We start from the raw sequence: 11,654 nt of genomic DNA, 5'->3' as shown, positions 1-11,654 counted from the left end.
GCTTGATTCACACCATTTTTCTAGTTCATTTTTTTTCAAAAGAAAAGTTTCATAATTACAGATAAAAATAGAATTTCAGGTCATTGTAAAAATTTCCCACATCAAAAAAGTTTCATAATTACAGATAAAAATAGATTTTCAGGTCATTGTAAAAATTTCCCACATCAAAATTGCATCTTTTTAACAAAGATTCGAGGTGCGCCTTACTTTGATTATTTGAAATTGACACGAAATTGACACCGTAGGCAAACCACACCCTTACATAATATTAACCCCAAGACAATCATACATTTCTATTCTTCTTTTATTTATGAGTAAGAAGCAGTTACAAATATTAATCCCGGAAGCAAATTTAATGAACAATAAAAGCCCAGGATTGGAAGGATGAATTTTGGATTACATGAAGCCTTTTATTGTATTTGGCTTCATTGGCTGGGGAGCTTGAGGAGTGAGAGGATGAATTTTTTGAAGATACCATATCATGAACATCAAGCCTTTATCATATCGGCTTCAATAGCTGCAGAGATTGAAGCTACACAGGGGAACCAGTATCTGTGTTTTCCATCACGGTGTCCGTCATCGATCATGGCAAGCCCCTCCTAGTAAGATGAACCAGCCGCTTTGAGAATACATTAAAAAAAAAAAGCGAAGGAAAATATAAAACGACTGATTATAGCCCATGCAAGGTTGCATACTAATAGTCACACTCAAAAGATTCACTTTGTTTAGAGAAATTGGAGTTTCACTTTACTTTGAGTAGAACTTCAAGAGCATCTGTAGCACGACCAGGTGACCATCCTAATCGCTTCTCAACCTCTTCAACAGTCACAAAGCCTTGAGCCTGATCACCAAAGTAAAGATTAGAGAACTCCCCAGGATCTATATTCTTTTCCTTTTTTTTAGCTTTTGGGAATCAATAAAATTAAGATTGCTTGTATAACAGAGAGAAGCACCAGCTTTTCTATACAGAATACAACAAAAAATATGGGGACAAAATTAATGAATTGATGAACACAGCATCATACAATTGCATATAATTCATTATACATGGCTCCAAGGGACCAAGCCAAACTATATCAATGTTCAATTACTCTGCTCGGGCTCTGGACTCAGCCCTTCCCCAAGCCGAGTAACTCAGCTGAGAACTTGTTCAAGTCTTGTACGAGCACAAAAAGGGTTAAAACTTGAAAGCCAAAATGTAATAATGTGCCAAAAAAAATAAAGAAAAAGGTAAAAGCAAAAACGTTATAAAAGGCATTAAAAGTCTATAAAAGATGATAAAATCACAAAATATAGAATATGAAGATTTTGATTTATAGCTTGATACAAATTCAGAAAATAGAGCTTAGAATAACAAAAATTCAAAAATCATCACAAAAACAAACATGTTATATATGAATACATTTATAAAACATTGGTTACTGATTTAGTAGTATTAATTTTATAGAAAATTGCTATAACCCCAAGTTGTATAGACAAACTTGCCTCAGCAACCTTCCAACGCCAAGTTACTCTGACAAGTTCTATTTGACTTGGCCAAGAGTTGGAACACTGAACTATATTACAATCTCTCTTTTATTCGATAATTTAACCTTAAATATCCTTCAAAAGTATAAAGTTCAAAGTTAAAATTTGTTGTAAAGGGAGGATTTACCAAATGTACAGTTTAATTTTTTACTAAAAAGTTGCCTTTATGGATAGCTCTGTCAGCAAGGGTACATGTGTAATCACCAGTAAAAGTCAAGAGGCATCTTTGATATCTTTCTAAACATCATCATCAGAGCCTTTGATATCTTTCTAAATATATAGTTGAATTTCCAGTAAAGGACAGGCATTGTACTATGTTCTGGAACACATTTTCAAAATGCAATGTATCAATGAAAACTTCAAATGTATCCTTAATTAATGATTGACCTACTTACAAAAAATAATCATTCACCAAGAAAACAAATGACTTTTTAGTAAAACCCCATCACAACTCATTCTAACCTTAATAGGAATCGGAATTGCGTCAAGGCGGTAGCAGCTGGGTTTTTATAGCACTATATCTCAAGAGTTCCATTTCTATGTTAAAAAAAAAAAAAAAAAAAATTATCCTAACCTTAATTTTCATGTTTTGATGTGTTGTTTAAGTACAGACAAACCCATATTTTATATAGCTAAGTAAAAAGCTCACATTTTATATAGCTAAGTATAAAATCTTTGAACAAAAAGTTCAATATTTAATCAGTAATACAATGCCACAGGGTATTCACTGTGAGCTGTAGGCAGAGGAGATAAAATCTTCCATAAGGATAGTGATATGTCTATATAGTCATAACACATTATCCCTATCTCATTTTAAAGTCTAGAAGTCTCTCAAAAGTCTGAGATATTGAACAAAAATCCACCATTTGACCGTATTCGGAACACAAAAGCAAACCAAACTATTGCGTATCAGAGAAGAAAATACAGCCAAACGTGTACAGTAAATGCAACCCTGAAGGTAAATAAAATTTAAGATGTAAAAAGCAACAATTCTTTGGCTTATAATTAATGAACATTTCAAAAACAAAAAAAAAATGTGAAAAACGAACTCTGAAGAATTACCAAATTGAAAAGCGGCAAGAACCCTATCATGGGAGGCCTCTTATTTTTAGTGGAAATAACACAAAATTGGATAAAACACAAAATCACGAAATAGCCATGAGATTTGTACTAGAGAGAGTCATTGCAGAATAGATACTACTAAGAGGGCGTGGCTGGTATGTGAAAACTGAGAAGAGTCCCAAGGGGATTTGAGCTTTTCTTTTGCTGCCCATCAGGTCCTTTGCTTTGTGGCTTAAAATATAACCAAACTAAGGCTTCTAACCCATGGAGATCAGATATGGCAGGTTAGGCAAAGAGGCCGCTATCTTGTACTCCCATTAATGTAGAAAACATAAAAGCTAGAGTACACAGATGCCCTATCAATTGAGAGTACTACTATTTACCATAAATTACGCCTTTCCAAATTGTATCCTAGATGGAACTTAACAAAGGGAAGATGTCAGAGTGTATCACGTAGATCATTAAACCTCAACTGACGTTATGAAAAAGTACTATGTTAATTCGAGTATAAAAAATAATGAATAAGTAAACATTGGATATTGAAAACAATGAATAATCTTGCAAGGTAGTCTTGAGATGGCAACTTATCTACGTAAACAAACCTGAGCCAACTCCAAAATTTCATTATGGTCTTTATTCAACTCTGTAGGAACCGATCTAACAAGTTTCTTCTTGCCTACAGATATCACTTCAAAACCACTTCCCAATACCTAGAAAACCACCAATGAGTACCATATCAAATCAAAGCATATGATAATACAATTTACTCACATTTGAAACTTTCAAAAACGCTGAAGGACAAAGAAAATTAAGAAGATTGATGCACCACTGAAACAGAATCAACTGATTATAGATGGCCACAAATTTCAAGGGATTTCATAGTCATAGTAAAAGACAGGCCTTAGGAATAATACCTTTAGCTTACTTATAGCCCGCAAGCAATCATCCTCAGATATTGAGTCTCGAGCAGCTTTTCGTCTTTGACGTAGCAAACTACAAAGTTCCTGCAAATTGATCAAACCTCCATTGTGGGATCTAGTAGCCAAGCATATTTCAACAATTTGCACCCCTGCTTATGCCAAATATTGTTGTGTCATTTCGCTATCAGTGCAACCAAAAGAAGTTTTAATTAATTTCAAGGTCCATTTACATATCAAAGTAGTATCCGTTCAGAACATGTGGTTCTAACAAGCAACCATCCAAGGGTGATGGAGCAATGCTTTAACCTCTCAAAAATGTTCAAAATATTCACATAGCATCCACATTTTCTAATCTTTAATTTTATTAAGAAACAATATCAAATTGATGTATTATTTTACCAAGAAACAATATCAAATCTCACAAGCAGATAAGACTTTTCATCCAATTATTTAGTGATCAAGCAAAAGCAATTTAGCAAAAATGAAAGAACAGAAAAGGACTGACTCCAATGGAACAACTTTTACCAAGCTCATAATAGAAGTCACCAATCCCTAGCAACTCGGCCCAAAATCCCTTGTTTGATGCAAGTGGATCCACTCCAACTTTCGCACACATCTCATGGAATTGTGACCTGAATGCAGGATTCTTGCGAATATCATTCTGCAAAATTTCAACAAGAGGACTTTCAAATGAGAGACAATCTTAACAAAATAGATACAAAAAACTGAATTAATTGGTCAAATGGAGTTGTACATTGAGAGTATAAAAAGAGTAAAAATCATTTACCCATACTGTCGACATTTGCATTTACTTCCATTAAAATTATGGAACAAAATTAAACCATTCACAATAACAATTCCTTTAAAATATAACTCTTAAATGTGAAGCTAGATAAGAGTCATGACGGCAGAACACTATTATAATAGCAAGTGCCAGTAAAAAAGTATAGCCTCTAAATTATTTGTAATGGTAAAACCATAGTTGCAAGGATTTCCCAACCTAAATGGCAATCTCATTCCGGAATCTCGCTCCTCAATTTTGGGAAAAGGATAGGATTTTGATTTTTTTAAATTTCAGGATCTCGATCCCCATCTTAGAGCTCCCGATGACTGCTACAAGGGATCTCAATCCCCACCTTAAAGACCAAGATAACAAACAAAACAATGATTTTCAAGCCAGATTGCACCACAACTATACTTTTAATATAGTTGCATTGCTTGCAGGTTATAAACAAAGAGATCCCTAATTTGAAGGGTATATATAGTCTTAGACTATATACTCTTTAAGACTAGGAGCAGATCCCCCAAAAGGTTGGGGTCGAGATCCCCAATAATTACGGATATTGATCCTAACATATGCATTGTACAGATAACACTCCCAACCATAAGGACCGTTTAGCCTTCACAATCCCACAGTTCTAGATCCCTATCCCGCTCCCGATTCACTCTTGATCCTAACAACTGCATGTAAGACAAAATAATATTACAATGACTGCCACTGAATGGCAATATCAACATAGTACAAGAAAAATCAAAGTTTTAACTCATAATTGTTTATCATTGGAAGTCTTGAGCCATGAACATTACCAAAGGTATTGAATAATTGTTATTCCTTAGTAATCATGTTAAAGTTAGTCAAAAAGTTTATAGATGAGAACTTGAATAATTAAAAAGAAAGTTTGAACATTTAAACAAAACTGAGAGGGAACTTGTACATGTAAAGGATTTACTCGTTCAAAGCCACATTGATAGAATGGAAGGCCACAATTACCTTCGGATAATTTCTTCATCCCTCAAGGATTTCGAACAGGCTGGATAAAACAAATTAAAAAAGTAAAGACCTTGCTCAATAACTAGGAACCTAGCAAGTTCAACCCAAACAAGTTTTGTTTGCTTTGCTTCACCAAATAATTTCATATCTTGAACAGAAACAAAACAAATTTCAGGACTTCAGACAAAAGAGCCACATAGGCAATACACATGTTCAGAATAGAGAAAACATACAAATTAAAGCGTTCACCAATCTAATTTGAAACCCAGATCTTTTTATTTGATAAAAAAACCAAGGCCACATGGACATTGAAATAGGGATTGACATCTAGCACGTGTTACTGGTGAATGACACTAGTCCAAATATTGTGAATACTCTGAGATATTGTAGCCTAAATTGTTGACATGCAGGTAAAATTACACACACACACACACACACACATGCGCATGTCCCAAACACATGCACAGACAACAACATGAAAATAAATGCGCTTGCAGCCTCCTACATCATTCTATTTGAAACAGGCATCGCAAGATGTACTTACACATTGTCTGAACACTCAAACATCTAACATGTCAAAACTCAAAACATCCTGCACCTCTGTTTTCAATCAAGTGGAATAGGGTCTGCAACAAATTGAAATTCTTGAAGCCCTAATGTTTTCACTAAAAAAGCAAAATGAACTTCATAATATCATTGAAAATCTTGTTCGGACAAAAAAAAAAAAAAAAGAATTTTGCATCAAGGGGGAATGTTAAAATGTGATGCAAAATTGTAGAAATTGGGGGGCCCGTGTAATTTTTTCTCTCTCTCTAAGAGGTTGTGGGTAGTTAAGGGTTATCAATTTATGGTTGTGGGTAGTTATGAGTTATGGATTTATGGGGAGAGTTATCTTGTAGTGGGTAGTTATCTTCTACTCTCTCTCTCTCTCTCTCTAAGTGGGTAATTATCAAACTGGGAAGTTATGTGTAGTAGTGGGTGGTTACCCGGGTCACGTACGTAGTTTGTGGGTAGTTGTTAAAACTGTTGTAAAGGCCTCTAAAATCGCACAATCTATGCAAACGAGTTGTACTCTTTTTGAGTTTGAAGTTTTCTCTCTAAAATGTTGCTTATTCAAAAACTTTATTAGAGATTGAGTGTTAGCCGCAGCAAATAAACTTCAAGTAATTTAGGAGGACTGCTATGGCCTATGGGCCATAGCATCCTCACTCTAATATTTCTCTCTCTAAATCTATTTTGTTTATTTGCAATTCTTCCTTGAGTTTTATGAAGTTGAGAGTATTTCTATAATGTAGTAGTAGCTACGCACTTTTAAAAATTACAACATTTATGATGTAGCACTTCTGAAAATTCCAGCAGTGGTATCCGCTTGGAATTTACAATTCCATTTTTGCCTTATTTACAATTCTTTTCGTTTTTTTTGTTTTCTTTTTCTCTCCATTCCAAAAATTATTTTTTATGCCTTCTCGTGGGTATTATGATATGAAAGGCCTTCTTAAGAAGGAGAATTAAAAAAATAGGGGAAAACAAAATGGGAGAGTTCTTAATGTCGGTGTTTTGTAAAAGTTTTCTAAAATGAGATTTAAAAAAAATAAAAAAATTAGGAAAGGGGGACATGAATAGTCCTCAAGAGAAATCCAAACCTAGTGTAAGCATAGGAAAAATACTTTTTGAGAAAGAAAAAAGACTATAGTCCTAGTATGTCATGCCACGAAAAGACATGAAGATGCCAAGGCATTGAAAAAAGGCTTTTTGAAAAAGGACCGTATTCCTAGTGTTCCATGCCATGAAAAGGCATGAGGGTGCCTAATGAAGGCATGGTAAAAAGTTTTTTGAGAAGTACTATAGTCCTAGAGTGTTATGCCATGAGAAGGCACAAAAGTCCTAGAGTGTTATGTCATGAGAAGGCATGAGGAAGCCATGAGAAGGCATTAAAAAAAGAGGGGCGAAAAATGCTTTTTAAAAAAAAAATTAAAAGGAAAACTAATCATTGCAATACATTAAGAACGTACGGAAAATTCTACTCCAAAAAGCATGTTGCATGAATTTTGTCAGAAGCAAAAGATTGAATAATCAATTTACAAAATATCAAAGAATGACTCAATCATGGTCCTATTTTTGTCTGTGCGATTGAAGTCGTAGGAAGAGAATTTACAAGATTCCCTATGGATAGGAGAAAAAAAACCCAACAAAGTGCAATTTATTTTGCCATATCGCAATTGGCGAAAAACAAAGAAATTATTGAAATTGACAATGATGACGAAGAGAACATGAAGATTACAAGTGAAAAAAAATTTATTAAATCAAGAAACAAATTAAAATTCCTGAAGCCCTAGTGTCTTCACTAAATAATGAAAATGAAGAACTTCATAATATCATTGAAAATATTTTATAGGAAATTTAACCAAAAAAACAGAATTTTGCATCAAGGGGGAATTTTGAAATGTAATGCAAAATTGTAGGAATTGGAGGGGTCCGTGTTCTTTCTCCCTCTAAGAGGTTGTAGGTAGTTATGGGTTATGGATTTGTGGTGGGAGTTATCTTGTAGTCGTAGTTATCTTCTACTCTCTCTCTAAGTGGGTAGTTATCAAAATTGGAAGTTATGTGTTGCAACAGCGGTTACTCAAAATGGGGTCACTTACGAAATTTGTGGGTAGTTTTTAAAACTGTTGTAAAGGCCTTTGAAAAGACACAATTTATTGGAATGAGTTATACCCCTTTTGAGTTTGAAGTTCTCTCTAAGCTTTTGCTTATTCAAAACTTTGTTAGAGAAAGAGTGTTGCTACAGAAAATGCACTTGAGGTAATTTAGGAGGGCTGCTATGACCTGTGGGCTATAGCATCCTCAATCTAATATTTGCCTCTCTAAACCGATTATGTTTGTTAACAATTCTTCTTGAGGTTTATTAAGTTGATCGCATTTTTATAATGCAGCATTTACAGTGTAGAGCTTCTGAAAATTCCAACAATGGTATCCTGTTGGAATTTACAATTCCTTTTTACTCTTATTTACAGCTCTTTTCTTTTTTATCTTTTTTCTTTATCCGTTTCCTTCCAAAAAGAATTTTTATGCCTTCTCTTCGGTATTATGATATTAAAGGCGTTCTTAAAAAGAAGGAGATTCAAAAAATTGGGGGAAACCAAAATGGGAGAGTTCTTAATGTGTTTTGCAAAAGTTTTTAAAAATGAGAATTAAAAAAATAAAAAAGTTATGAAAGGGAGACATGAGTAGTCAGCATGGGAAATCCATGCTTAGTGTAGGCATAGGTAAAATATTTTTTGAAAAAGAAAAAAGTTCATAGTCCTAGTATGCCATGCCACGAAAATGCATGAAGATGCCAAGTAAAGGCATAGAAAAATGCTTTTCTGAAAATGGAGTGTAGTCCTAGTGTTCCATGCCCTGAAAAGGTATGAGGGAGCCTAATGAAGGGTTATAAAAAAAAAAATTTGAAAAGTATCGTAGTCCGATAGTGTTATGCCATGAGGCATAAAAGTCCTAGAGTGTTATCCCATAAGAAGGCATGAGGATACCATGAGTAGACATAAAAAATTGGGGGGAGAAAAAAGTTTTTAAAAAAAAGTTTAAAAGGACAACTAATTGTTTCAATTTTTTGTAGAAAAGACATTAAGAAAATACAGCAAATTCTACTCCAAAACGCACACAGCATGAATTTCGTAGAAAGCAAAAGATTGAAAAACCAATTTACAAAATTATCAAAGCAGGACCCGATCATAATCCTATTTTTGTGTGTGAGAATGAAGTCGAAGGAAGAGAATTTTCAGGATTCCTTATGGATACAAGAAAAGAAGCCCAACAGAGTGCAACTTATTTTTCCTTATCGCAATTGGCGAAAAAGGAAAAAATTATTGAAATTGAAGATGATGAAGAAGAGAATATGAAGATTGTAAGAGAAGAAGAAATTTATCAAATAAATAAACAAATTGGAAATCTTGAAGCCCTATTGTCTTCACTAAAGAATGAAAATGAAGAACTTTGTAATATCACTAAAACTTTTGTACATGAAAGTTAACAAAAACAAAAAAAAAAAAAGAATTTTGCATTAGGGGGAATGTTGAAATATGGCGCAAAATTGTAGGAATTGGGAGGTCCGTATATTTCTTTCTTTCTCCCTCTAAGAGATTATAGATAGTTATAGGTTAGGATTTATGGTGGGATTAATCTTGTAGTGGGTAGTTATCTTCTACTAGCTCTCTCTCTCTCTAAGTGGGTAATTATCAAAATGGGAAGTTATGTGTTGTAGTGAGTAGTTACCCAAAGTGGGGATTTTTAAAATTGTTGTAAAGGCCTTTAAAAAGGCACAATCTATTGGAATGAGTTGTATCCCATTTCAGTTAGAAGTTCTCTCTAAGTGTTTGCTTATTCAAAAACTTTGTTAGAAAAAGAATGTTAGCTGCAGCAACTACACTTGAGGAATTAGGAAGACTGCTATGGCCTGTGGGCCATAGTATCCTAATCTAATAGTTGTCTGTTTAAATCTATTATGTTTATTTACAATTCTTCCTTGTGTTTTGTTAAGTTGAGAGTGTTTTTACAGCTTAGTAAAAACATTTACTAAGTTCAAAAGTTCCAACATTTATGGTGTGGAGCTTCTGACAATTCCAACAGTGGTATCATGTTCAAAAGTTCCAACATTTATGGTGTGGAGCTTCTGAAAATTCCAACAGTGGTATCATGTTGGAATTTACAATTCCTTTTTTTCTTACTTAGAATTCTTTTCGTTCTTTGTTTTTCTTTTTTCTTTTCGTTCTTTGTTTTTCTTTTTTCTTTTCTTCCAGAAAATAATTTTTATGCCATGTCATGGGTATTATGGTATTAAAAGGCCTTAAGAAGAATGAGATATAAAAAAAAATTGGGGGAAAACATAATGGGAGAGTTCTTGATATTGTGTTTTGCAAAGCTTTTCAAAAATACAATTTAAAAATAAAAAAAATAAAAACATTATGAAAGCAGGACATGAGTAGTCCTCATGCGAAATCCACGCCTAGTGTAGGCATAGGAAATACATTTTGGAGAAAGAAAAAGGATTGCAGTCCTAGCATGTCATGCCACGAAAAGGCAAAGTCCTAGCATGTCATGAAGATGCCAAGTCCAGGCATGGAAAGAAAAATTCTGAAAAAGGACCGCAGTCCTAGTGTTCCATGTCATGAAAAGGCATGACGGTGCCTAATGAAGGCATATAAAAATAATTCTTGAAAAAGGATCGTAGTTCTAGAGTGTTATGCCATGCGAACGCATAAAATAATAAATAAATAAATAAAGGCGAGAAAATTGTTTTTAAAAAAAATTTAAAAAGAAAACTAATTGTTGCAAATGTTTTTAGAAAAGACATCAAGAACATATGGCAATTCTACTCGAAAAAGTATGCTGCATGAATTTTCAGAAGTCGCAGTTGTTTTTAGAAAAAAAGATTTGGGAAGTCATATGGGCAATTTTTCAAAAAAAAAATATTGGAGTCTCGATGTGAGAAAAAAATGTCAAGTGATTAGCAATGAAAAAGGAAAAAAACGAAGAAAAAGAATAGTTCTTAAATGTGCTGTTCTTGGAAAAGAAGAAGGAGATTTTAAAAGAAGGGGAAAAACGAAAAGAAATATTGAATAATGAGATTTTAAAAAAAAAAACAAAATTATGAAAAGGGCACATGAAAAGTCCTCATGGGAAATCTATGCTTAGTGTAAACATGGGAAAAATATTGTTTGAAAACGAAAAAGAACAGTAGTCCTAATATGTCATGCCACGAAAAGGCATGAAGATGCCAGGTAAATGTATAGAAAAATGTTTTGTAGAAAAAGGACCGTAGTCCTAGTGTTCCATGCGATGAAAAGGCACGATGGTGCTTAATGAAGGCATATAAAAATGTTTTTTGGAAATGACCGAACTCATAAAGTGTTATGCCATGAGAAGGCATTAGGACACCATAAGAAGACATAAAAAAACAAATGGGGAGAAAAATGTTTTTTCTTTTTTTTTTTAATTTAAAAGGAAAACCAATTTTTGTAATTTTTTATAATAGAGACATCAAGAACATATGGCAAATTCTACTCCAAAAATCATTTTGTATGAATTTTGCCAAGAGCAAAAGATAGAAAAACCAATTGACATAATTATCTACAAAGAACCCAATCATAATCCTATTTTTGTCTGTGAGTTTGAAGTCCGAGGACGAGAAATTCCCTATGGATACGAGAAAAAAAGCCTAATAAAGTGCAGCTTATTTTGTCATATCGCAATTGGCAAAAAAGAAAGAGATTATTGAAATTGAAGATGATCAAGAAGAGAATATGAAGATTACACGAGAAGAAAAAATTTATCAAATAAAGAAACAAATTGAAAGTGTTGAAGCCCTAGTGTCTACA

At 33.5% G+C, this 11,654-nt stretch overlaps 1 protein-coding gene across 9 annotated transcripts in view; it reads right to left on the bottom strand.

Moving 5' to 3' along the window:
* Positions 1-233: 233 nt before the first annotated feature.
* VPS22 (EAP30/Vps36 family protein) overlaps positions 234-11,654 on the bottom strand; it is a 38,271-nt gene continuing 26,850 nt past the window's right edge. For 2 of the 9 annotated variants that reach the window (XM_088867594.1, XM_006858267.4), the window contains 5 exons: positions 4,035-4,170; positions 3,504-3,658; positions 3,192-3,299; positions 752-841; positions 234-599 (listed from right to left, as the gene is read on the bottom strand). In XM_088867594.1, the coding sequence (XP_088723720.1) occupies positions 489-599; positions 752-841; positions 3,192-3,299; positions 3,504-3,658; positions 4,035-4,170 (600 nt within the window). In that variant the 3' untranslated portion in view covers positions 234-488. Of the gene's footprint in view, positions 600-751; positions 842-3,191; positions 3,300-3,503; positions 3,659-4,034; positions 4,171-5,224; positions 5,321-5,824; positions 6,095-11,654 lie in introns of those variants that run through there. The other 7 variants (XM_088867596.1, XM_088867598.1, XM_088867595.1 and 4 more) reach the window with 7 other exon arrangements.

Source organism: Amborella trichopoda, chromosome 5 (assembly GCF_054954075.1).
Source record: "Amborella trichopoda isolate Santa Cruz 75 chromosome 5, AtrichopodaSantaCruz75HAP2 v2.0, whole genome shotgun sequence".
In the NCBI taxonomy this organism is placed as follows: Eukaryota; Viridiplantae; Streptophyta; class Magnoliopsida; order Amborellales; family Amborellaceae; genus Amborella; species Amborella trichopoda.
This window is presented reverse-complemented; position numbering and strand designations above follow the sequence as displayed.